General features: G+C 40.1%; 3 protein-coding genes across 4 annotated transcripts; 1 reads left to right on the forward strand and 2 right to left on the reverse strand.

Moving 5' to 3' along the window:
* The first annotated feature begins 568 nt into the window (after positions 1-568).
* On the forward strand, positions 569-3,446 carry nubp2 (nucleotide binding protein 2 (MinD homolog, E. coli)). Of its 2 annotated transcripts, none has more exons than XR_009927630.1 (7): positions 569-622; positions 1,120-1,235; positions 1,418-1,616; positions 2,067-2,221; positions 2,355-2,465; positions 2,607-2,776; positions 3,150-3,281. XR_009927630.1 is itself a non-coding variant. In XM_062442428.1 (7 exons), the coding sequence occupies exons 1-7, from the start codon at positions 607-609 to the stop codon at positions 3,287-3,289; spliced, it is 807 nt and encodes a 268-aa protein (XP_062298412.1). In that variant the 5' UTR covers positions 569-606; the 3' UTR covers positions 3,290-3,446. The 2 variants fall into 2 exon arrangements, 1 of the variants encoding a protein (XP_062298412.1); XM_062442428.1 differs by having other exon boundaries at positions 2,607-2,676; positions 3,150-3,446.
* A 263-nt stretch (positions 3,447-3,709) lies between these two features.
* atp6v0cb (ATPase H+ transporting V0 subunit cb) lies at positions 3,710-11,959 on the reverse strand. Its single transcript, XM_062442429.1, has 3 exons — positions 11,685-11,959; positions 5,763-5,946; positions 3,710-5,219 (listed from the first exon to the last, which is right to left on the reverse strand). Exons 1-3 carry the CDS (start codon positions 11,755-11,757, stop codon positions 5,015-5,017), a joined length of 462 nt encoding a protein of 153 aa, XP_062298413.1. The 5' UTR covers positions 11,758-11,959; the 3' UTR covers positions 3,710-5,014.
* Positions 11,960-15,430: 3,471 nt separating this feature from the next.
* On the reverse strand, positions 15,431-25,500 carry tbc1d24 (TBC1 domain family, member 24). The gene is made up of 7 exons (XM_062442728.1): positions 25,361-25,500; positions 21,325-22,438; positions 20,088-20,246; positions 19,623-19,686; positions 18,032-18,127; positions 17,030-17,276; positions 15,431-16,766 (listed from the first exon to the last, which is right to left on the reverse strand). The coding sequence occupies exons 2-7, from the start codon at positions 22,311-22,313 to the stop codon at positions 16,612-16,614; spliced, it is 1,710 nt and encodes a 569-aa protein (XP_062298712.1). The 5' UTR covers positions 22,314-22,438; positions 25,361-25,500; the 3' UTR covers positions 15,431-16,611.
* Between the last annotated feature and the right edge of the window lie 1,764 nt (positions 25,501-27,264).

A 27,264-nucleotide genomic window follows, 5' to 3' on the forward strand; every position in this document is an offset into this window, starting at 1 on the left:
AGGCCAGTTCATTAGGTACACCTGTGCAATCTATTGCAATCCAATACAACAGACATGCCATAAATTCTTCATTAATAAAGCTTAAATATTTTCAGTCGTTGTTGACATTGTCAGAAAAGTAATAATTCTACTTTATCTTTATTATGGAGGTCGTAGTGGGTGGTAGTGGTGTTCTGGAGTGCATTATATTCAATGGTGCACCTAATAAATATTTATTTACTTTATGATTATTACTTTCTTATGCTGTTGCTCATTATTTTGTTGAAGCAACTCTAAAACAGTGAATTCATTTTGAGAGTATCACGATTTTGGGATAATTAGGCAAACAAGATTATGTTAAATATACACATATTTGCTCAGGTTGTTATCATCTTTATTTAACAGCCAAAAACATGTAAATATTTCACTTAAATCAACAGCTAAACCAGTAATCTTGCATCATTTTGAGATTGAATGCGCCATGGTGCGCTCTGCCAGACTATTGGTGACTTTGAGAGGAAGGCGGGACTTAGATGGACAATGTGGTATGTGATTGGCTAGGTGGAAGGAGACGCTTTGCGGAAGTATATGACTCCGGTGTTGCGTGCATGGATCATAATCTAAAGTATGGAGCAAAATAATGGTAGGTTACCGGTTAAATTACTAGTCAACCAAGTTAGTCTGGGGGTTTAGACTTACGGTGCTGGTTTATTCCTACACTTAAAAAACAGCAGTGTGTTTTATACTAGCCGTACAATGTATGAGTTAGCTAACTGGCTAGCAGTAGCTTATTGGAAATTCGCGTCAAGTTGTAAATATTGAACTCTGGAAGTTGCTAAAATGTCTAACATATTTTACAGCTCACTAAATGATTACAAGTAAAAAGCAGATGAGTCACTGCGTACATAAAACCCGCTATTACATTGTTACTAGTTTGAAACGTTATTCAAAATGAACAAAAGCCTGCTTTTGTTAAACTTGTGAACTCGGCAGATGAAATGTGACGCAATGTGACGCAATGTTGGCCCCCCACACCAGAGTGACCCTCGCTTCATACTACCTACTGTCGTGCCGGTTGTGTCATAATTTACTGCAATTTACGCCTTTACCCCCCTTTTTAAAACCTCTTTTTCATACTAGAAAGCAACCTGGCCCAGGTCCGGCATGTTGTGTTGGTGCTGTCAGGCAAAGGAGGAGTGGGCAAAAGCACCATCACCACAGAGCTAGCACTGGCTCTCAGGCATGCTGGGAAAAAGGTGAGCTCAAGAAAAGTGTAAATGCAAGAGAATACAGTCTGTATATGTTGACATAATGGCGATATCCCATTCAACACACACAGAGAGGCTATTGGAGAGATGGCATCTGGGTATGATGAATGCACAGTATTCACCCACACACAGTACCATAACAAAACTAACAATTCTCTTGTTTTCATCAGGTGGGTATCCTTGATGTCGACCTATGTGGGCCCAGTATCCCCCGCATGCTGAGCATGGGTCGTCCTGATGTGCACCAGTGCGACTCAGGCTGGGTGCCGGTCTACACCGACGCACAGAAGAGTCTCGCCCTCATGTCCATCGGCTTCCTACTAGAGGATCCAGATGAAGCAGTGGTGTGGAGGGGTCCCAAGAAAACAGGTATTCTATGCTCCAGTTTTACACCACTGGTCTGTGACTCCATTTAATAGACCAGGATCTGGGGTAATAAGATTATTGTTTTTTGAAGAAGTCACACTATATTAAAATTAAAATAATCATCATGATGCCTCAATATAGGATCTGAAGAAACGTAGGGAAATGTTTTTTTAAAAAGTGTATTTAATTAAATTAAATTATGTAGTCTACTTCAATTAAAATGTGATTTAAATTCACATGTTGGGTTGTACAGTGATAGTAATAATATTGTTGAGTTCTACAAAGCATCAGTTGTTACAATTGACATACACAATTTATGGACTTGTTACTATCAGTGCGCCTTGAAAGACTTACGATTGTCACACACAAACACCTGCACTGCATGTTTTTCACTTGACTTGACACATCTTCTTCCCATTGTCCTCTGTCCCTCTTGTGTGTTGTGTCCCACAGCTATGATTGGCCAGTTTGTGTCAGATGTAGCTTGGGGAGAGCTGGATGTGTTGCTTGTGGATACGCCACCCGGGACATCTGATGAGCATTTAGCTGTTCTGGAGAACCTCAAGAAACACAGAGTGGATGGAGCAATTTTGGTCACCACACCTCAGGTACACATTAGATTTATAGAGTCAAGTGTCTGGTATTTTAAAACTATATTAACCTCCTTACGCTGTATTATAGGCTGGACCCTACATGATATTCAGTGAAGGTTGTTCTTAATGGTCTTGTTTTGTCTTACAGGCAGTATCTACTGGGGATGTGAGAAGAGAGATCACCTTCTGTAAGAAGACAGGTGTACGCATCCTGGGCATTGTAGAAAACATGAGTGGCTTTGTCTGCCCACACTGCTCAGTGAGTAAACCTTCATGTTTAGACAGATCAAATGCAGAATTATTCACATCTTACAGTAATGTTTGTATGTTGTAAATAAAAAACTTCATTTTGTTACATTTTCTTAGTATCCATGTTTTAATTACTTCTCTTTCTTTCCAGGAATGCAGCAATATTTTCTCAAAAGGTGGTGGTGAAGAATTGGCTAAAATGACTGGATCAGTTTTCCTAGGTGCGAGATCAATGAGGTTGAATTACATGTGATGTTAACTTCCAGCCACAAGGTGTCACAACACACTGAGGAAGCGTATCACGTCACCCACCATTCATGAGTGAGGAGGCATTTTACATCACTGCCATGCTGTTAAAATGGTCGATCCACATATCAGTGTGGCAGAGGGTTTAAAATATCACTCACTAATCAATCATTCTGTGTCAAATGAACAGATTATTGATTGGTTTCCGTCAGTGGTTATCCACTTTATGTTAAGATCAATTACTTGAGTAATGATGTAGCTAATGCAGTTCATCCTGTGGCAGAGAGAAGCCAGCTGTATGTGAGTGCTGTATTCTCATCATTAATTATTTTCATTCTGAGAGTGCTTCTTTCAGGGTTATGGTAGCTGTTAACACTTTCAGTCTAACAACAAGTGCGCTTTTAATTGGTTCAGGTGTGGTAAGTAATCATTGTCCTCTGCATTTCAGGCTCTGTACCCTTGGATCCTCTCCTCAGCACCAGTATAGAGGACGGCAAAGACTTCATACAGTCATTCCCTGACAGTGCCACATTCAGTGCAATCAGCAGTATTTCTCAGACTCTACTTGACAGCCTCCAAACAGCCTGAGCCATATAATTCATTTGCAAAAAACTCTGAATAATGTTGACATTTCAGCACTGTGAAAAGCATATTATAATGCGGACATATTAGTCATTGTGCAGATGTGATTATATCTATGTTGCACTTCCTGTACAGTTTATCAAATAAAAGCTATTTACTATTATCTTGTTTTCTACACGTGATGTAAAATCAGTATCTGTCAATAGTACGGTGCATGAGGCTTTGTGTGCAGCAGTTCCTGAGGTCTTAACCACAGAGTGAAGATAACACGTTTTTAGTGCAGTATGAAATAACAGCTGAAATCTGTAACACAGAATAACTCTGGAAACTGAAGATGCCATTTTGTGATGAAAAATGCTGAGTTGTGCAAACTGTACAATACTGAAAAGGTGTCACAGTAAAATAAACAGTACTGAAAACACTACATTTGGTGTGTTTGTAAGCCAGTCACATCTAAGTTGGAATCTTCTTTAATTCGATTGTGAAAACATTCACGTCGACACATCAGGATTACTTCAATACCAGTGGTAATACAGGATTGTAGATTGGCTCTTTAGTAAATGCGTCAGCAGCAGTTCCATTTTCAGAAAACATACTCCAGATCAAATTGGTCCTTTTGAAAACTAGGCCAGACTTGGAACACTAATCTCACTGGATCCCTGCTGCTTGTTACAAACAATACCATCTTGCCTTCTAGTGTCATTTAAACTTGATTTTTGGAGGAATTACGCCACATGAAGCTTTTGATCTGGATTAAATCTTCTGAAACTAGCCTGCTCTTCAGCTTCATATCCAACAGCAACAAAACACTGAAATCCATGCAGGATTTTAATGGCTGGAATGTGGAAGAGATGACGTACAGCTACAGATGAGGGGGAGGGGAGTGTGAATAAGATGGAGAGGAGATGGAATTTGGAAATTACACTTGTGAGACCCAACACGGGGCACACACCTTTAATGCAAACAGCAGTACTACAGGAAAAACACTGAAGTTTGAGAATGTTTGCGTTATGATTAGAATACAGCTACACACAAAACTCCCACCCACCAGCAACATACTAAAGGCAATCTTAATTATTAAACCAAGAGTTACATCCAGAGGAATTCCAACCACTTATCACAATTAACCAACAGTGCATTAAATCTATCTATATAGATATTTATATGTCTGTATATATGTATAATATATCCTGGGGAATTAAAGACTTTTGCTGCATTTAAACAGTTCAATGAACAATTTCTTACAAATAAAATCAGTGGAAAAAAAAATCTTAAGTCCATACACATTTCTCTTTACAAATAGATCCTCAAGATTAATGCAGAAATTGTGTCAACTCCCAAATCGATATGGGAGGAGAAAAAGCTGCGTGGCCCTTTGGTCAGCTCTTTAAGACCAGAGGCCAAGCTGCCTCAGCTGGCCTCAAGGCCTGAAATAAGTGGAGGGAAAAAAAAGAATCTTCATCATACAACTGTTTTGAAACACACACGCACGCACACACAAGACGGACAAATCACTACATTGCGCATTTACAAGTTGACTATCAAATTGGGACGACTGTACACATTGTTGAGATAAGACCATATTTATGGAGCCATTTTAATTCATTTTTTCCCCCGCTTTCACTTCCTTCATCTTGTGTGGCAGAAATTTTTACAATTTTTTCCCATTTTACACTTTTTCTCCAGCAGCAACATAAAGGACAGATCTTGTAGTGGAGATGTTTTGGGTGTTTATTTCGTGGACAGAATGAGGGCGACAATGAGCCCATAGAGACCCAACACCTCAGCAAAAATCAAGATGAGAATCATGCCCACAAAAAGCCTTGGCTGTTGAGCTGTGCCTCTCACGCCTGCGTCGCCCACGATGCCAATTGCGAAGCCTGCCGCCAGCCCACTCAGGCCCACGCTCAGCCCAGCTCCCAGGTGGAGGAAAGCCCTGAACAAAAAGACACAAGTGTTAGTCAGTACATGAGGTATAAATTATCTCTCATGGATCTTTTAATCCTTGCTAGCATTTGAAGAATACAACTGGTGCAGTATTTTCAGTATTTGTGCAGCCATTATCAAAGACAGTGACGAAGGCATGCGCAAATTTTGGGGGTTAAAGTTTGTGCAAGTCACCTCCAGATTTTCATCTCAGTTGAGTATGGCTGCCACTTGTTTTTTTTGTTCCATATCTTGCAATGTTTTTAAACTTATTGGTCCAACTACAAACCCCTGGAAAATGTCAGGATGTGGGATTTTTCCTTTTTGCTCCAAAAATGAGCTGCAGTGAACAGCATGTGCATTTGACTCATGTTCTTCAGTTAAAATGCAGTAAAACTTAAAAGGATGTTATTATTCCTTTGTGCCATGAAACTGTTCTTTTCCATATACTACTTGAAATGTCATAGTATTTGGAAGATACGTCTTTGGAGATTTGCTGAAAAATGACTGAAAAGAAAACATTAACAACAATAGGGAGGTCTGTTGAACTCACCTGTAGAGGGGGATTGTCTGTGTAATTTGGTTGGCAATCAGCACTGCTACTACCAGGCCGTAGATGGCTATAATACCCGCCATGACAACGGGGATGATTGACTTCATGATGAGCTCCGGCCTCATCACAGACATGGCAGCAATACCTGTACCGCTCTTAGCTGTGCCATAGGCTGCTCCCAAGGCTGGAGGAGAAGACAAAGAGAGAGAAATAAATTAAGTTAATTAAACAAGAGCATATTAGAGTACACACACACTATTATTAAAAAGGAACAAAAGGCTAGCAGACAGAATACAGAAACCAGAGGGCACAGCTGAACAATGAAGCAGAAGTGAAATAAGAGATGGAGCAACAGTACAGTTCCTCTTCCTCTTTAAAAAAAACCAGCATGGCTCCACTTGGGGAATTCTGCTTCAAACTGAAATAACCAATCACGTTATCTTCTACTGACGCGGATGATATGCGACCAAAAATCTGCTTTGTCACAGTTTGTGTCTCTGAATGAAAAAACATTATTAGGGCACTTCCCCTTGTCGTCACAAGGAGAGGAGGATGCCACATCTCCAGAGACAGCGCCAGTACAGGGTTCAGCTACTAGTCTCTGGCTGGCATCACTAAAGCAGCGAGGGAGGAGGAGAGCAAAACGCTTCATCAGCATATAAGCTCCGCCAGACTGAGGCGCTGACCAAAGAGCATCGTGCCACCTACGTCACACACATACACCCAATTAAATCTGACTGCAGGAGGAGAGCTTAAGAGCAAATCAATGATCCTCTGCTCTAAAATCAGAAACAAATCAACTAAATATAGAACAGCACCCATTCGTAACAGCTGGTTAAAATTCTCCTCGACAACAAAGAACTGGATGGTTGCCGTGTACGATGAGCAAGGCGGTGAGTCATGAATCAGGGACGGGCTGGTTTGACAAGATTTTGTGCACATCAGAGGTGTGTGCATGTGTGTAAATGTGTACATTTCCTACTCAAGTCAACACAAACGTTACAACTGTGAGATAGCTTTGACGAGAGCAAATGTACTGGCCTGTACAAGCGCTGGGAATTAAAGGCTGTCCCATTCTTCTAGAGATAACAGAAATCGCATTAAACTACTACATTAATGTGTCATGGAATACATATAATTTTAGGTGTTCAAAATTTAAACATGTGGAGGTGTCACTTGCTATGTAAAGAGATAACTGTAGCCAATCAAAGTACATCTTTGACAGATATATGGAAGCAGTGTGACAACTGCATCGCCACTCTCCGCCTGGTTATTTTAGATAAGATGTATCATTATAGACGATACCAAGTCCTGCTGTGTGAAGAGTAGAATTAGCTAGTAGTTAAATGGGCTAAACAAGCCAGCAGTGTCGCTGAAAGAAGGAAAAAAAAGTTGTCCAACTATAAACCAACTGAGGCTGAGGATGGCCTACGATAAGCTGGGAAATTACACAGGAAACAGGCGTGCAAGGCTACGGATATATCAGACAAAAGTGAATGAGCAATTAACAAAAAACTAGAGTGACAGGCAGAAAAAGGAGAGACAGTCAGCCCAAGCAGCAGTAGCAGCTTCAGTTAGCAATGTGTAACTGACACCAGCAGGCATGTTTGATTTCAATAATGCAAGTGAATGGTCAGAGTAGATAAGACGTTGTGTGCGCTTCAGAAAAGCATCAAGCCTGGACAAACAGACAAACTCAGGTTAATGTGTTGATGTACACTCTAAAGGACGAAGCTGAGGACAGGTTGAATGTTTTACTGTTAAATGATTATAAAAGGGGGAAAAAAATATTTAGAAGATGTTAAACAGGCTTTTAGAAACAGTGTAAAGAAAAGGAACATTATTGTTGAGCTTGCACAGGTCAACGGCGTAATCAAGAGGCAGAACAAAGCGCTGAAGCGTTTATGACTGCCGTCACTAGCCTAGCTGACCATTGTGAAAAACTGTCTGAGTCACTGCACTTAAATCCTGACGTCACATTAGTCAAAACTACAGCCACAGCGTGCCACAGTGAGAAAATAAAGCAGAAGCAGCCAAACAATGGCAGCTTAACTGAGAGGTAGCCAGAAGATTTAAATGTAACGGATGCACGACAAAAGACAGAGTTGAAACAATTCAGGGCAGCTGCGGAACACCGAGGTAAAACGTTAATTTCAAGCCCTGACTCATACACACTTACTTCACTGGCAGTGCTTCCACCACCTAGCAGTATTTATCATTTAGTTGCTTGAATTTTATTGTTAAATGGTTAGAAGACATTTGATATTTCCACAAATGTACATCTGCTCTGTTTCAAATCTGTAGATTCTATATGACATTAACACCAAAAGGAAGCTCTTTTCTCATTTAAGTCCTGAATGTGAAATCTGGCTGTTACAAGAAAGAAATTTGTCGAGATGATCAAATCAATATATGTAACAGGGTGAAATACCCATCTCACAATCAACAAAATCAAAAAAAGAGCAAAGATGCATCATTGTATGTATGAGGACCTGGCTGTGTGTTTTTCCTTTTGTCTTCACTGCTGAATCACACTGATGATGATTAAATCTGAGACGTCCTCTTGGGAGACAGTCTTTTGCATACAGCCAAAGGCGCCCTGCCCTGTTTCCTCATTTCTTGGGGCAATGTGATGAGCTAGCATGGAGACCGAGCTGGTTAACTCTAAGATTGGCTGACGCTCTCTGGGCAAATGGATCTGGAGGCCGGCAGGCCAATCTTTAAATGAGAGCATGGCAGCCGGCCACATCCCGACTGCTTATATTGATTTATCACCAGACTGATGCCATCGATACAAGGTTAAATCACTACTGCCCATCACAGAGATGGGTCTGAGTATAAGTGGGCAGTGTTTTTGTAAGCTCTGACAAATGCACAAGTCTTACATTTTGTTATCACCGTTGCTGCACTTATCTCTTTAAATCCTACACAAACTATACAGTGTATCAAATCTAATAGACGTACACCTGCATAACGAAGTATACCTACTTCAACAGTACTTTACCTATAAAAAAAAAAAAACAGCTTTAATACGATATTCTGGAAACACCGAAACCTTTCTTTTAACCTTTTTTTTTACCAACTTCCTCTCACTACATTTTTCCTGGTAAGCTTCGCCTCCTTCCGGCATGACAGGTACGGGTCAATAGAAAAAACACTGCCTTTCGGTTCTGACGATTAAAGGTTTGATATGTGGCAGGACGGCTTCTGCAGTGGTGTGGAGGCACAACCTCTGGGTTTTAATCCTAATCCCTTCAGCTTAGGTAAAGAGCTTTTACCCCTATTCTTTTTTCTCCCTGCAGAATATTTGATGCATTGGATGCCCTTGTGACGTCTTGTGATGTCAGAGCAGGAGGTGCCTCCAGCCACGGATGATCGCGTCTGCAAAATGCCCACGCAACAGAAGATTGATTTGCTCAGTGTAGTGGGGTCTGGGGAAGCACTGCACTGGTTTTAAAAGAACAAATCACAGTAATAAGAAGGTTGTAGTTGTAAAAATGTGTTCCTATATTACAAAACTGTACAATGTGTAAAGATATGAGGCTACATGTGGAATTTATGAGACATGCTGAGGCATGTCTGGACCTTACGCTGCAGTCACAAAACACACTGCTCAGCTGACGAGCGTGTGATTGAGGAGAGAGCGAAAGACAATGCTAGAGAGTAAAAAGGTCAGTGATTGAAAGTAGAAAAAAAAACAGTGGTGACAAATTTACACACAAACCTATAATTGCACAGGAAACTGTAAAGGGAAGATAGCAGAGCACGAAATGCAGTTTTAAGCAGTAAAGCAAACATTTATCTTAGAGAAAATAGATAAAACGAACTGTTAGTTTAGACAGTGAAAGCTGTCATGGAGCGGAGATACTAGTCCCATTGATAATGGCCACTTGTGAGTGTCACCTGTTCTGAGCCAGGCATCACTAGAGGCAGTCCTCACAACAGGACACCGTCACTAGACTACTGACAATACATCATCATCACCTGACACCAGAAGATCACAGCAACTTGCAGGCTGTAACTGATAATTACTGTAAACTGAATACCTGTGGGGTTTTTGGTATGTAGAACAGAGTGATACATTTTACACCAACCATTTCAGCAAAAACTTTTACAGACTGAATGCTGGATCAAATAAGTGACGGTGGCAATAAGATGTTAATTGCAGCCATAGTCCTCAGCTTGTGTATACTACAGTGACTGATATCACACGCTCTCAAGCTGTAATTTCCTTCACGCCTTAAAGCTGAAGCCTGAATCATCAAGTATCCCTGTCTATCCCACCACTACCTCCCTTATTTTTGCCAGCAAGATTCCTCCCTACTGGCTAATTCCCCAGCTGTCACTGGTTCACCACCACAGACTAGCACGACTACTACCCATGGGCCAGAGCCACCACCAAGCTGCTCTCGTCTATCACTGCCCATTACAGCTGAGCTATGACAAGAACAGGTTTGGCTTTGGAATCCACTTTTGCTTTCATTTTTTACACTGTAATCATTCACTGGTAATGTCAATTAAAGAAAGACTACACACCACCTATAAACATACATGAGTCAGTTCTACCAAAAAGCCTCGAGCTACAGCAGGTTAATACCAACCCTCTGTAACATAGTCAAATACTAGCTTGATTTCCCACTTGAGCTGCACCCATTACACCAGTCAGTGTAGTAACATGTAAACCTCAGCATACTATTGCCACATCAAATAGCTCCTACCTTGGATTAAGGTAAGGCAAATAATAAACTAGGAAATTATCCATAAAACAAGAATGGATGAACGGGTCAATTTCAAAGTTCCCTCACTGTGCCACTTCACATTTAAAAAAAAAAAATCATAAATGCTGTGGTGCTAAATCAGTTTATCTTTTGTAAAAGAATGGCAAAAAATACAATTTAAAAAGGCCATACTTTCTTTTAACACATTTACATTTGTATCTTTATGTTAATATTTCACAGATCAGTAGCCAGATGGTATTTCCAAGTCAGATGTCTCATCATGTGATAATCATGTGACCTTGTGTCATTCCTTTCAGCAATAAGGAAGTTAACCGGCTGATCCTAGTTTCCAATGGTCTATTAGGTTTTAAGAAAAAAACGTTTTCAGCTAAAGATAACTTGCGTTAAATTAAGTGTCACACCAATGAAATAACAGCTGCCAAATTGTTGCAAACCAGCAAATATTCCATGCAGAACGGTTTCAATTCAATCGTGCCATGTCATTGGTCATCTCTACTGTCAAGCTACATTAGATAAATGTGTAACGTTATACAACGCATCACCTACTGCCAGCTGACAACACACTTAAACCCTGCAGGATGTAATGTAGAGCTAGCAGAAAGGGTTGAAATCAGCCTTCGGTATTCCTGCTAAATGCAGCAAGCTAGTCAGTAGCTAAATGAAATACAAATTGACACTGATTTACGCTGGCTTCAAACTTATCTTCACGACATCGCAACACAGTGTTATTATCCGTTAGCATATATTTCTTAATCTTCCTTTTCTATTGTAATAGGGCATTTACAGGTCCGGGCTAAGCTAACATTAACTAATGTATTCGTCATCAGCTAAGTTAGCCATCTAGTTTTGGCTGGTCTTTGATATCTGTTGCTGAAGCAGAAATATAATTTAACTAATTAACTAGTGTCAATTAGACATTGGCATGTTAGGAATAATACAGAGTCATTGTTTGTCCGGGCTAACGCTAAACATAACTAAATTACAGTTCAAGATTAGCATTGCAACTTTGACGTTAGCGGGGCTAGCGACTTGCATAGAAGTTAGCTTCCATGGTTGGCAATTCATAGCAGCCTGTTGAGAATTATACGACTGTAGAAAAAAATCGGTTAGCAGCAAATACACAATGCGACACTTAGTAACAAACAGACATCTCAAATGTGTTAAGTGACCGTGTGATAGTTACCGCTAAACACCATAGCCGCAGAGGCGCCCATCACTGCGAAGAACGGAGAGTATTCGGGGCTTGAGGCCGACATTTTTTCTCACACAGTATAAAAATAAACTAAATATACAAAATTAATTGTGGATATCTACTCCAAAATCGCACTTCGCGAAACCTGTCGAAGGCCACAAGCTTGAAAATGAGAAACCGAGTACACTAGGAACCGTCTGAGAACCTAACTAGCAGTGCAGACGGGATAGTCACGACTCTTCTGATAAATACCCGGCGCAGCAGCACAAAATGGCGAAGCGGAAAATATCACCTGACTGGCCGTACGGATCAAACCTATCATCGACTGGGTGTGGGGGGCGCACTAAACCGAAGTTCGTTAATGATATATTGTGCTACACAGCGCATGTATGAAACAAACAGTGCGACTTTGAAATGATACACGATTTATTCTGGGGAAAAGAAAGTGTTTTACATTTTTGTTTCTTTTTAATTTTTGTGAAGGTCACCCCTATCAAGCATCACTTTGGTGTGCTCCGCTGCAGGCTTTCCCTTTGATATCATTCGCCCTTCAGAAGCAGGAGGATGAAATGATGGGGATGAGCTAGAGATGGTGTGAAGACAGTGCAAATCTAAAGAAAAAAAATGTTTATTTTATCCTATCTACCAAGGAAAGAAAAAGAAAAGTTTCATCTAAATACATGAATGCATCACATTATTAACCAAACTATATCCATTATGAATGGGCATGCTCTAAGAGAACCTCATAATTAATCAATTGTGAGGCAATTGTAATTATCTTAATACCTTAATAGTCCTTATGTTAAATATGTCCAAACACATTTCTGCATTTTGCATCAGTACTCTACCATGCAGCGGAGGGTGCTTTACAGTCAGTTGTGATATGCAGCAATGTGAAGCGTGAGAGTGAGAGAATTTGAGTCTGAGTGTGTATGGTTGATTGTGTATGTGATGGGGGGAGGGCCACAGAGAATCCCTATTCCACTGTATAGCTCCCAGCAAGTGCAGGCTCAGAGCTCCAGAGAAAGGAGGGGTCGAGAGAGCAAGGAAACCATGGGAAAGATAGCATGTGAGGCGTGTGTGAGTCAGAGAGAGCTTGTGCAGTCCCCATGCCTCCTCCTCCTCTTCCTCCCTCTCCATCCATCCTTCCATCCTTCTCCATCTGCATTGCCTAGTCTAGTCAGCACTAGAGAAGGACCCCTCCCCCCTGCATCACTGTAAAGGCCCTTCACTCGTGATGCAATTTCTACACCAGCATCACAGGCCTCTTTCCTTTCAAACACTTTTCCTTGGCTAACATCTTTACTCCAGCTGCCAAATACAAGGTTGCATTATGCAACTAAAATTCATCATTTTGAGACTGGGATGACGTGTGTTCACTGGTGCATTGAAAATAAAAAAAGGTCACAGCTGATTGAGACTAGACTTTAACTTCATTTTTGTCTTTCTCTGAATACTTACTGATCCAGAAATGCCTCTTTTACATGGATAGGGATGTATCCTTCCTGCAAGGTTGGATTATGATGTCCCTATCTGGGATATACACTCAGCAGGCATTTGCAACCAGCTCATTCTACAACATGTGGTAATACGATAGCCTATATATGTTGATTTCCTGTTTGTTTTTTTGTGTGTACGACGACTATGATGTTCTTGTCTTTGAGTTGCACCAATCAATGGGTTGAAATAGGCCAGAGTAAGAACACATCACATTTTAATGGCTTGTCTGATGCTGTTTAAGGAAGGGAAACGGAACTGTGAGAAATTCTCACAAGGACATGATTCATTCAAGACAAAATTGGCATTTGCTGCCAATCTTTTATGTAAAGTAGGTATAATGGGACTTTAGACATATGTAGACTACACTGTTGATGTGATTCCTACAACTTTCAGTTATTCTGGTATTGATTAGGATTCAATTCAAGAACTCTACCTTGAGTAAGATTTTCCCAGAATCCAAATAAAGGAAGTCACTTAGCTGCTACTCTCCGGTTTGGTATTTGTTTCAATGAATGACCAAAAACACAACTACCCTTTTTCTCAGTGGGATGAAGAAATCATGAATTTTCTGAATTTTCAATATGCTAATGTGCCAACTGAAAAGATGAAAAGTGTAGAAACGGATTTCTACATGAAAAAGAAATATTTTTTTCTTAGATAATTTTAGGCTCTAAACAAGTATAACAATTCGTATAACTCTCTTAATATAGTTTTTGAAGGACAGATATGAGCCCAATTTGTGGCCTGTATTGAATATCATTGAGATCACATTACAGCAATTGATCTGATCTGTCTTTGAGCTCTTCTTTGCTTCCTAATCACCTGTTCACAGCCCCTTGTTATCTAAGGTGATGGGGGCTGGTCAAGGAGACCCATCTCAGTGTAGGGTTAAATACTTAAGCATCTTACTCCTTGAGGCTGGAAAGCGTGGTTTTCAGGAGATGCGCCAGACCAACACCCAAAGGAGCAGCTAAATATAGAAGTGCATGTGCGATTAGCAAGTGTGAGTCCTGAATGAACAGCAGAGTCTTGGCAAGACAGCGTCAACGCCACTAACTGCAAAGAAGGAATTACTCCACCACTTTGCTATATAAGATACATTTCTCCAGATGCATTAGGCTGTGCCGCACCCACTGCAAATGAACTGGCTATACATTTGAGTTGGCTATGATGTATTGACATTGATTGGAATGCTTTTATACTAACAGATTTCATGAAATGTTAATGGATAGTAGTTGCTGGTTGTGAGTTACTGAATCTATATTTTGTACTAATACCAGACAGATAGGGCTGGGCAATATATCAATATTATACCAATATTGTGATATGAGACTTAATATCGTCTTAGATATGGATATCGTAATATTGTGATGTGTAAGAAGTGATGTCTTTTCCTGATTTTAAAGGCTACATTGCATATCACATAAAGTGATGTAATTTATGAAGCAGACTGTTCTAGCTGTTCTATTACTCGCCTTTACCCACTTAGCTATTATATCCACATTACTGATGATTATTTATCAAAAATATTGTCGCAATATTGATATGGTGGCATCTGGTCAAAAATATTGAAATTATATGGGATTACATACTAGTATTTGGTGCTGTCCTTATTGTCCAGCCCTAGTATAAATATACAGTTATATACAATATAAAATATTATCTGTAAAATGGTACTTATTTTTCTGTTAGCTCTGATAGAAATCCAACAGTGATTTTAACAAACGGAATCCTTCAACATACCTTACAGTTAAATATAGCAGGCTTCTTGAGATATATTTTTAAGTATATCCGACTAATATCTGCCAAATATTTTCCAGTCATGCAGTTCAATGTCAAGCTTCCTCAAAGACATCCAAACAAAAAATAGACCTGCTGTTTCAAGCAGCATGTATGAGTAATTTAGTGGTCACACCAGTGTTTTAGATGCAGACTCACAGATATCAATTAGCTACATTGTCAGTTCCTGTATCTATCATAAACTATTGTACATTTGAAAATAGAAAAGAAGTTTCAGGAACTACAGTACTAGCTGTGACTACTAGGGGTAAAGAAAACACAAGAGTGGGATTAACGGGTGGTAGATTCATGGTCAGCTGACGTTAAAAGGCATCTGGCACACTTCTGTGACAATCTGAAGAAATGTAACCCTTTGTCTGCAGCGACAGAGATGATAAAAAAAAAGGCAGAGCCAGCAAGCAGCATTACAATGAAACAACAAAGAAGGAGTCAGTTGCTCTACTGGAAGCGTATTGCTGTATTTTCACATGTAGAATACATCTGTAGTTACTTAATTAATATTTCACCAGAGCACATATTTGCACATACAAATACAAATATTCAAGGTTGTATAACCCAGAGAACACTTTGCCAAACCGGCCACAATTTTGGACTTCTTTTGTTACTATCTTAAGACTGGAAAGGACGGAAGTAACAGGGAAATGGTAATTGGAAGAAAGGTTGAACAAACTGCATTTACCTTCATTACTTGTAAACCAAAAACACTTCGAGTTTTTTTTCTTTAGAAAATGTTTGCACTGATATTCACCTGAATATTCATACGAAGGAGCCACTCACTCAAATAAAAAGCTTTGACATACATATGGTGCAAAATGGCAACACTCAAAATCACAACTGATATTCACAAACATTTACCACATTAATTCATTTCACAAATCTCCCACATATGTACAATGAATCGAGAAGTTTGAGATACTGTGATAGATAAGACCTGACCAAAACTCCAGCTGATCTGGTGCAACTCCATTACGTCTTAATCTCTGTATTCCAACATTTAAAAAACACTTGTCACCGAATGAACACTTGACTTCACATATTTCATAGTAATCCTCAGTTTACAACATGGCCTGGTAAAGAATAATATTTTTTAAGGACTGCAGAGCTTGTTTTACTGTAAATTTGGCAGATTTAGCTAAACTACACGACATAGAAGACCAAATTTACATTCAGAAATTTAACAGTTTCAGCTCAGTATGCACATGTACACATCACAGCTGACATAAAAAACCCTTTAGATACAGAGCATGTCTAGTTTATCCTGAAAACTTCCTTGATATTAGCAGACAATTAACATAATTAGTGATACAACATGATACAAATTTGTAAAATACAAAAATAAACAGAAAACAAAAAATATCACAAATTTGTTCGTATGCTGAAATCTGGATGAACTGCATTAATAAATAAAAATACTTCTTAATCATATATGAATTTGCAGGACGGATATAGTTCTGATTGCATATCTGAGTTTTCAACCTCAAAAACCTTGCTGGACTTTTTATATCATAACTTTCTGCTTTGATGTCTTTAAGTGTTAAATTCTGTGTGCATTTCAGTGCACATATGTGTCCTTGTCTGTATGGTGTATTGATGAACATTTATGTTTGTGTGTAAAGCATTATGAAGCCATGGCATCCTGGAAGCCCCACACTTCTAGCAGAGCAACCTGGAAGCTCTCTGCACACAGGGGAGGGTTGTCAAAGGTGGCACACTTGCCAGTACGCCCATGGTTCAGCTCAGAGTCAATGTAGAGAGCGTTGCCTTCACCTCCCCCTGATCGAACAGCAGAGCAGAGATTGTTTCAGTACAATGGCTGTATTTCTACAAACAATTTGCAGTATAAAGTATATTTTTATATCAATGTTTTCAATGTGATGAAAGGCTTCCATTAAAAATCCCATAATTTTCCATGTTTTATATGCAGTGTGACAGAAAACCATCAACATTTGGACAGTTACCTAATGCTACCAAAAGGAAAACTACCATCCAAAAAGGGGAAACTAATGCATAGTACATACATATGTTTTTCCACTCACCCACTATGATGGAATCAAAGTTTCCAGCCATGAACATGGAAGTATTCTTAGAGTTAAGGTTAAAGTGGCGGGCGGAGAGGAAGGGCGACAGCTCTCCGGCAGGTTTGTCTGGCTGCTGCAAGCCATTGCCATCTGAGTTTTGGCCCTCAGAGGGTGCTGTGTCCTCCTGGCCCTGGGTCTTGATGGAGGAGGCTAGCTCAGGGTGGCGGATCACCACCCACTCATAGCGCTCCATTTCTGGCTTCATCTATCCAAGCAAACGAAGCGGTTAGGCTATTACTGTAAGGCATTCATCATCAATCACACATTTGAACGTCACGTATTAAATACAGTTATACAGTTCAACAGTAATACCTAACAGCTATCAACAATATTATTCTTAGGCAAATTATATATGCCATTAATTCCTTTGTCTTCCCTGCCTATCCTCTAATGCACATCTGACAGACATCAGTCCAGGCTGGTTCTCTCTTCCTCTGGTGTCAGGTGAGGATTGGGTCAGATACAACTGGATCAGGTTACAGGAGTTTCCGATCTGTGTGTGCTTAAGTATGAGTGCGTGAGGTGATGGTGTTTTCTTTTGTGCAGGTTCAGACAGCCTGCAGCTGTGTGCATGAACACAAATAGCCAAGTAAATAATTCATTCAGAAGGCATCAGAGACTGTTTTGCTATTTCTAGTCTAGGTGTTCTAAAGCTGAATTCTGCACCATCACAGGGAAGGAAGTATGATATGTATTTGTTTTTGCAGAGCAATATCAGTGTGGTTTGTGGTGTGACCTGCTAGACAGACTTGGGCTAGACGCTAATTTAGGCCAGTGACACTGAAATCAAGAATAAGTGGAAACAGAGTGGATAGTACCCTCTGGTGGCTGTAGTGTGGTACTGCTCAAAATGGGGGGAAAACCCCTTGTATTCATATGATATAAAGCTTACAGAATACATTTAACATATTTGTGTGCTGAAAGGAAGCTAGTAAATTAAGAGAGTGAAAATGAACTAACCCTGAAGACGAAGCACTCCCCTGTGCCAAAGAAGCTCAATTTGTTTCCTCCTCTCTTCCGCTCCTCCCAATCTGTGGTCAAGAACGCTCCACATACCTAAGGCAAAAAAAGACTTTTGTCAGGCTTGAATTCATCTCAGTGATTTGTTCATCTGCATTGACTTCATTCTATAAAATTCATCTAAATTCTTGCAAGTGGAGGACTGTTATCTGTTAGCTGACAGTGTTCGTGCTGGAATCCCTTTATACCACCATAATCCAATCAAACATGTGTAATCATGCCCTTCGACACCAATTCACAGAGGCCTGGACAAGAAGGCAACCTGAGACTATTTTGTAATGTACAAGGTGACTGTGGCTTGAAATTTAAAAAAACATCACCAGGTGCCACGTGTAGGTCAGAATACAATAGCGTGTAGTACAGACCAAATACAGTGATAAGCTTTGCTAAGGTGGATTTTGTTGGCCAACCATGAGTGCAGCTGCAGCCGGCAAGACACATTTACTATAATTAACACCATTTGACTGAAACTAAAAGAGTTCATCAGGAAGTGTCTGAGACTAGTTTATGAGCATGATACTAATACTGTTCTGTTTTGACTCCACTTTGCACCTTAAATATCACAGTATTTCTGTCCCACCTAAGGCTGAGGCCATACTATAAGATTTATGTATTATTTTACATTTCTGATCATCTGCTAGACCTCTCATGCCATCTGTCTGTTTTCTGTCCCAGAGTCAAAACTAAACATGGAGAGGCAACTCTTGTTCCGTCGCAGAACTGAAACACACTCCCACAAAACAGCAGGTCTGCCGCAACTCAAGGCTGAAGACTTAAATATGCTGCTGCCTTCTGTTAAATCAAATAACTATTCATTTCTTACACTACACTGTAACTTTTATCCTTATATTTTATACATTATTCTACTTTCTTATTCTCTTAATGTGCTAATTAATGACCATTTTTAATATTTTAAATGTATTTTTATGGTGTGTTTCTTTTATACACACACTTGATGCTCTTAATGTTTTATGTATAGCACTTTAAAATGTGCTGTATAAATAAATTTGTCTTGCCTTAACATTATATTTGGCTATCCATAACAATCAGGTGGAAAGATATGGATATTAAAATGGTTTACCAATCTGAGCTAAACAAAATATCTGATGTATCCAAAGTAATATCCTATTTTAAAAACAATGCACATCCTTGATTTGCTCAAGCAAAATCTTAAAGGGTTCAACAATTCTACACATCAGTTTGTTTACATGTAATGCAGAGAAGTACTGTATATGTAAAAAAAGGTTGTATAAAGTCTTTTGTGGCTCGAGAAGGAGCTGTGCAAAATCTGTCTGCCTCAAGTGATCACTGAAAAAGAGAAAAAATTCTGGGTGTGTGGACTTAAAGCAACTGAACTGACAGCGTTTGATTTGCATTGTGGGTTATAAAGTAAAATGCATGAAATGAAAACATGTGATATCTCTGGTTCAGAAATATCTGTTTTTTGTTTAAGAACTGCCTACTGTGAGTCCAACAATGTTACAGGACTGCAATGCTGAATTAGTGACACTCTTTTAAAATGTAAGCTTACATCGCTATCTGTGGTCCGGATGAGGAGCAGAGTAGGTTCGTAGCCTTCACAATGTGAGTAGAATCTGGAGGAAAATGTAAAAGTTTAATTCATTGCAACATACTTATTAAACACCCAATACTGAATCTAAGGATGAAGCATATTTAATGGATCATAATAGCAGTCATGTCACACCTTGGATTGCTTGATTTAATAAAGCAGATGCATGTATAGTGAAGGGAGGCACTGGTTAAATATAGCACAAAACTCTGAACCAACAGCTTCTTAATTACTTTATTAAAAGACTTAATTACTTCTGTTCCATTATAGAAATAGAATCAACAGGAAGGCTAAATAAGTGGTAAATGACAATATCTTTATATCCATAACAATGCATGACAGAATTTGTTCTGTGTACAGAACAGGTTTAACCAAAAGTCTGGAGTTTGAAATGTAGGTTAAAATTATGAGCATTGGTCAGTGTACCTGTTCAAGCTGCAACCATGGTTGGAAGTGGTGAAGAGGAGCTGTGGTTGGCACAGGGCAAAACGCTCAGGGATCCACGACCAAATGTCCCGCATCTCCTTGGCACTGACAATCTCTGAGGAAAAGGTGTCTGGGTTAAGTGCCAGCTGCACGTTCCGCCTGGAGATACATGAGAAATACGGGCACAGGAGGAGATGGAGAGAAATGAGACACAGATCACACAGCTGGTGATGCATAACTGTTAATCAGTAAAGCTTCAAAGCTGTTTGAAGCTTTTGAAAACTTGTAATTTCAACTTCATATTTATTCTGAGGATAACATTTGCAATAACTGACAAAACTTAAAAGGGATCTGGAGAGTAGCACAGAGAACAGAGAACGGAGAACAGAGAACCCACCTAGTACTGGAAAAAGAACCAATGTAGGAAACACAGGAGTGGAGTGGAGATGAGACAGAAGATGGTGGTTGGAAAAATGTGGCATAAACCAAACAAAAAGGAAAAAAAGGAAAGAATTTGAGACAAAGATACAAGAGCAACTAAAACCATTCGCAATATTGTGCCATACTAAATACTAAAACATTCTAGCCAAAGAAGCAAATTAAAGTGAATGTAATGAATGTAACGTAATCTATTATGTATTCTGACCACACAGGTCCTGTACTATTTTAACATTGCATTCCTCTCATTCTGTGCATACCACTGTGATTTAATTTATAGTCCAGGAACTGCATCTTATGTTTAATTATGTTCAACACTGTCCACTCTAACTGTAGTGACCACTATTTGGAAAGATAAAACTAATTTCATTTTGAATAATAAATCATTCTGTATTTGTCCTTGTTATCTCAAATCAGTGGATTTATGCGCTATATTCAAGAGCTTAATTTCCAAACATTGCATTCTGACAGTAAGTAGTGGCACCAAGACCGTGATTGGTCTCATTTTAAGAAATCCTAAGAATTCTGGGATTGCTCACTTTGTATTTTGAATAAAAAAACATCTCACAAAGTCTAAAGCCTTAATCTCTTCCTATCCTAATTCAACTGTATACATTTGCTAAATTCCTATCAGAGCTGAATAGTTGTCATATGCAACAACACTAAGATGTGTCTAGAAGAATGATGTCAATGTGATGGATTCAATGTCCTTACTGATGTCCGACATGTAATTGCTTTGCCATTTAAGCCCACAAGAAGTGTCCTAGTTATAAACTAAAAATTTAATTATTGACTATACCGCTTCTGCTTGACAGTGATTCCTTTCTGCTGCAGGGACTTTTCATTTGTGAGCTGCAGCAGGGTGATCTCCTTGCGGCTGAAAAGACGGATGGAAAAGGCCTTCTCTAGTAATTTGTCGGGTGTGACGGTGGAGGCAATGCCTTTGACGAATGACTGAATGTCTGCCCTGACTTTGCTTGAATCCTGCTGCTGCTGGTTCCCTTGCCCCCCCTGGGCTCCTGCCTTGTTCTTGCGATAGAACTTGAGCAAGGCTATAGCCACACGGTACAGAATCTTATAGCCCTCCACTAGGTAGACATCCAGCACCCTGACCACATGGCTAAAGGGCAGGTCACCGAGCACCCAGCGCTGCCAGTCTGAATAGACCTCTAACACATCCTGGGCTGTGGCCACGATCAGTTTGTGGGCGGCTGTGCAGTACTTGTTGGCCAGGTCACCGAAAGTCATGCTGCTGGACTCATAAGCTAGGAAGGTCTGGTCCAGAAGTCGTTTGCCTGGTTCATTGCAGGCAAGTATGCGGCTGACATGTTCAAAACACTGAGCTTCATCTACACTGAAGTGCAAGAGCAGTGAAGTAACAGCTGGAAGTGATGGGCAGTGGGAGATGTCTGGGAACTGTCCAGCTAGGCAGTTGATAACCTGATGGGCTGAGGCTACTGCCTCTGCCTTCAGGCAGTAGTGCGGCACAGGACTTCCATCCACAAAGTCCGGCAGTGGGATGTTGGAGGAGGGTTTCTTAGTCCCTGCATTTCCCATAATGTCACGATATACTTCTGCATCTGGGGTTACTGTACGACAGGGAATAGATTTGATGAGCTGCTGGTAGACTTGTGCTCGCAGTTTGTGGTTCTTGGTCCAGTAACCCTGCCGAGCCATCTGTTTAAACTCTTTCAAGTCCTTGCAGTCCACCTTGGTGGGTCCGCTGCTCTTGGCCAGATCCCCCATCTGGTTCCAGTCCACAAAGCTGCCATAGTCTTCTTCAGCCATGGTGCTGGAAACTTGTTGGACTGCCTGAGCGGGAATAGAGGAGGGCGCCCCAGGGGTATCACTAAACTTCAGTCCTCCACACAGCAGATAACTAGCCTACTTTTCTTAACTGCCCATGATGGTTACTGGAAAACACAAAGGAGAAAATGAAGAAATTAGTTCAGATCATCTTAAAAAAGCATCAATGATCACCACTGTGGCTTTTTGACAACAACAACAACAACAACAACAACAACAACAACAACAACAACAACAACAACACCACAAGGAAACACTTAATTACACTCAGTCAGGATCACTTGAGCATGATCAAACTTCAGTTTTCTACTGTGTGTTTCATACTGAGAAATATCAAACATGTTCTAAAATCTCCTATGGATGGGGGCACTGTCATCCTGGAAGAGACCACTCGCATCAGGAGAGACATGTTTAATCACAGGATAAAGGTAATCACTCAGAACAAATTTGTATTGATTTGCAGTGACCGTTCCCTCTAAGGGGCCAAGCTGACCCAAACCATGCCAGAAAAATGCCCCCTACAGCATAACAGGGCCAACAGACCCCCTTACTGTAGGGGTCGAGCATTCAAACTTGTACCAGTTTTTCCTTTAATTTGTCACCCGTCTGTGTATAAATTAGCTAAGGATAACACATAGACACATAGGGATGAGTTACTTACTGGTCACAGTCAATCTGTGCTGCAAAACAACATTAGCCAATTTCACTAACCCAATTCATGCTCTGGCAAAGATCTACAGATGCAAAATACTATGAACATCATGCATTTCTTACATCTGAGTGAAAGTAAATCTGTAGCTTGAAAGGAATGCAGTGTGAAGATATCTTAGTGATTCCATATGACGGGCAGAAAAACAACTTCAGATTAGCTTTGGTGCACAAAAATATCTAACTGGCGAAGTTTTATATTAAAGCAAAAAGCAACAGTTGGGAACCGTAGTGGTGAAGGAAATGAACAACTTTTAACACATGGTAAAAGTTCACTATCAATATACTTATATTACTATATTATATAACTGACTGTCATACAAGCATTTTACAGTGACACTTTCCCAGAGGACACATGGAGATCCATGTCCAAAGATTATTTGCAATACACAGTACACCGAGAATGGTTGACACACAATCATCAAATCTTTTCATCTTTTTCGCTGACTTTGAGGGAGTCACATGGAGATGCATGTCCAAAGATCACTTGCAATATACTGAAAATGGCAGCCATAAAAAAAATCATCTGATCGTTTAATGCTGCCCTCCAACAAGTCACATGAAGGTACGCACCAATGTGGTATTGCAAGAAAAACATTTATGATAAGTCTGTATAGTGATTGAAGGCAATACATAGATAGAAGGTATGTTTACCTAAATGTTCCCTTTTACACCAGATGTAATTATCAAAAGCAACCCAACAAGGATAGTTACCATGAGGTTTAATTGGTCAGCTTTTAAAGCTGACTGCTTATAATTAAATAACTGGGTCCATCTGTCTCATGATGTCAACTAAACATTGTATACTGTACAAATATTTTCAGCATGAATAACAACAGTCCAGAGGGGGTTGGAGACATGGATCCTCTGATATTATTGCTCATACAGTAGGTACTTGACCTCCTTACATGATGCATTAGTGTTGAGATCAAACGCACAGGCTGCTGTCTCTGCCATGGTCCACACTGGAACCAAGAGTTCTGGTTTTGGATGAGAACTAGAGGTACCTTGTTAAAGGTCAAGCCTGTAAGGTTATTAAAACTGTGCTTTGCATCCTCATCCACAGGAATCTTACACATTTCCCATTTCAAAATTCTGGCTGGTTTAAGGACGAGGATGGAGCCTAGCCCTAGACCAAGAAATATTAAGGGACATCTTTACTAAATCTTGTGTTCACCCTCAACATTGAATAAGCTTTTCAACAATTACTGAATTTAGTATGATATGACTGTCCATTTAACCACCTTGCTATATGCTCAAAGATATTTGAAACCTACAGATGCAGATTAGGAATAACGGTTGTAAACTACATCACATATATATTTATGACACTAAATTAGCAATAAATAGCTTTCACTGGTAAGTGTTCATGCATTTTGTTCCATTTCTTTACCAAACTTTAAAATCACAAATTAATGCAGTCAGTTACTGATCCATACGTGACTAATATATTGCAAATTGGGTTTTAATACCAAGATAATGAACGGTGAAGGAAACTGACTACTAGCCTTAAACGAAAGCTTACTGGAGCTGCCATATTTAACTTAACCTCTGTAAAACTGGACTGACAGGTACCATTACTGTGGATGAATCAATTACTGACATTTTTCCTTACAGGCTGAGCAAATGGAGATACATTGACATGAGCACGGAAATGGCTAACAGTGGTTACAGACTTTGACACCGTCTTTCCTCTTGGACTACAGCTGTGCCAACACTCACTCAGACAGACAGCTGCAAATGCATGCAAAGCTGTCTCACCGATGTTGACTACCGAATAAACTAGCTAGCTAGCTGAGGTGATAGTAGCTAACACTGCAGGAAGCCGGTGCACACGGGTCACAGGGTATACATTACCGCCCGAGTAAATCTCATACACCCTTTTCCATTCACACTTGCCAAGTTAGCATTGCTAGTGTTAGCTGGCCGCAAGCTGCTCCTGTCATCCTGTCAGTGCATTTCAGCAGCTAATGACACACTAACCAGACACACATACAACTAGCTGCCCGACAGCACAACAAGCAAGACAGACACGAAGCCATGCAAATATTCACCGACAACCAAAAAATAACCCAGTAAAATATGTAGGCTAACGCTGCAGCGCCAGCTAGCATCAATGTTACCAACCACAAATTAATTTGTCCACAGGCTGTTCTGGAGTTTGTTGATATGGAGAGATCTCAGCTCGAATTTGTGGAAACCCGACACATGCAAAACTGAACGCCGGTCACAGGAATAAACATTACCGTCACTGCACAAGACTGAAGACGGGTAAGCAACTCATACATAGCTGTCAACAAATAAACAGACCTTGCTCCTACCTGGATGTGTGAGATGTCTTGAGACGTGAAGCAGCATTCATATTAAGTTGTCTCGGGCATGCGCAGTTGTTCTGCGCCCGGTCACTATCAGCGTGATGCTGCTGAAACGGCAAAGAGGGGCTCAGGTGGGCTGGTTAAATATATACTGATTACAGCCACTTCTCTGTACGCTTTGGTTAATTCACAAAAAGAGGAAGATCTTCTTTTTTTTCTCAGGAAATTACGTCTGAGCCTTAGTGTCAGGATTCAAAGGCTCAGAATGAAGAAGATCAACTAGATAATAATATACATAATAGTCATGATGTGATTTACACATCAACTACTATTTCACATACACATATTTATGCACTTTCATTAAATATTATAGCTGACTGGAATATTGTAGGAAAACCACCAGATGTAAAAGCACCAAAAAAATCACAGAGACAATGTGCATCAAAGAAAACCCCCAAAACAAATATTTCAATTTGTGGTGGTGTTTCCTTTTGTAGAATTCAGGTTACACTGCTGTGACCATGTACAGGCTGCAGTATCTGATTTGCCTTGTTTACTTCCAGACTCGCTATGAGTGATGGCACTGGGACAGGACAGGAAGTACCCTAGCAAGGCCAACAAACCCTGCCTTTGTGCTGTACTCAAAGCAACCGCCAAAACACAACCGCCCAACACATGACAGTTATTACTGATAATTAAATTGTGGAAGCATCTTCCAGAACAACTCAGGGTAGAATGATGTCCAGCCTTGTCATGTCCCTCCACAAGACGACTGTTTTTTATGCCCTCATTTAAAACAACCTATTTTGTACTGATGCCACAGGAAGAAGAAAAGTGTGTGTGCCTGAGCTGCAAAATCTGTGCAAGTTGAACTGTTACTGTAATAATATCCTATTGTGCATAATACTTTATTCTTACATTTTTAATACACAGTGTATATTTATTGTTCAGCCTCATCTAAAGAAGCACTTGGCTGACGCGTTGCTACCCACTCAAATACTACTGTTGAAACCTAACCATATAACAGCATCAAATACAATTACATAGTGTTGTTGTCCTGCATGATATTGATTGTGATTTGTCTCACTTGGAGCACAGCCAAACTAGTGTGTACAACATGTAAGACAGTTTATGCTGATTTACGTTGCACAGAATTGGGCTAGAAAGAGGAGAGCGGCATGTCACATGAAATAGTCAGAGTATCCTTATTCACATGAACGCTATATTATTGGAATAATTTCACATTTCAATTGTGCACATTCTGAAACATCTGGGACCACAGCCAGACTGTGTGTGTGTGTGAGTGTGCGCGCGCGTATAGTTGTGTTGGTGTGTGTTCATGCATTTGTGTTGGTGTGTGTTCATGCATTTGTGTATGTGTGACTGTAAAAGAGGTGTGTTTGTGTGTGTGTGTGTGTGTGTGTGTGTGTGTGTGTGTGTGTGTGTGTGTGTGTGTGTGTGTGTGTGTGTGTGTGTGTGTGTGTGTGTGAGAGAGAGAGAGAGAGAGAGAGAGAGAGAGAGAGAGAGAGAGAGAGACAGATGGGTGTAAAGCCAGTAAGCCTTTAGGTCCTAGCTTATGGAGGTTTATGCTCATCAAATCCTTCCGCTCCCACGCGCTGCGTGACATCACTCCAATGACCAACCACACCCCATCCTCTATCTCCCTCCCACCCAACTCCATCTCATGTACACACACATGTGCACACTTGCACAGAAGCATACAGATATATAAAGATTTGTTTGTACATACAGGACATTCTGTACACATGTATTACACAAGACTAGCATTATTTTGTAGAAGGACCATCTGTACGGTCTGACCAATCATGTGAGATTACATTTAGAATTGACTTACAAAAGGTTGGACTGGCTAGAGCAGCGGTCCCCTGTCCACTATGTGCCATTAAGAG

The sequence above is a fragment of the Scomber scombrus genome, chromosome 21 (assembly GCF_963691925.1).
Source record: "Scomber scombrus chromosome 21, fScoSco1.1, whole genome shotgun sequence".
Lineage (NCBI taxonomy): Eukaryota > Metazoa > Chordata > Actinopteri > Scombriformes > Scombridae > Scomber > Scomber scombrus.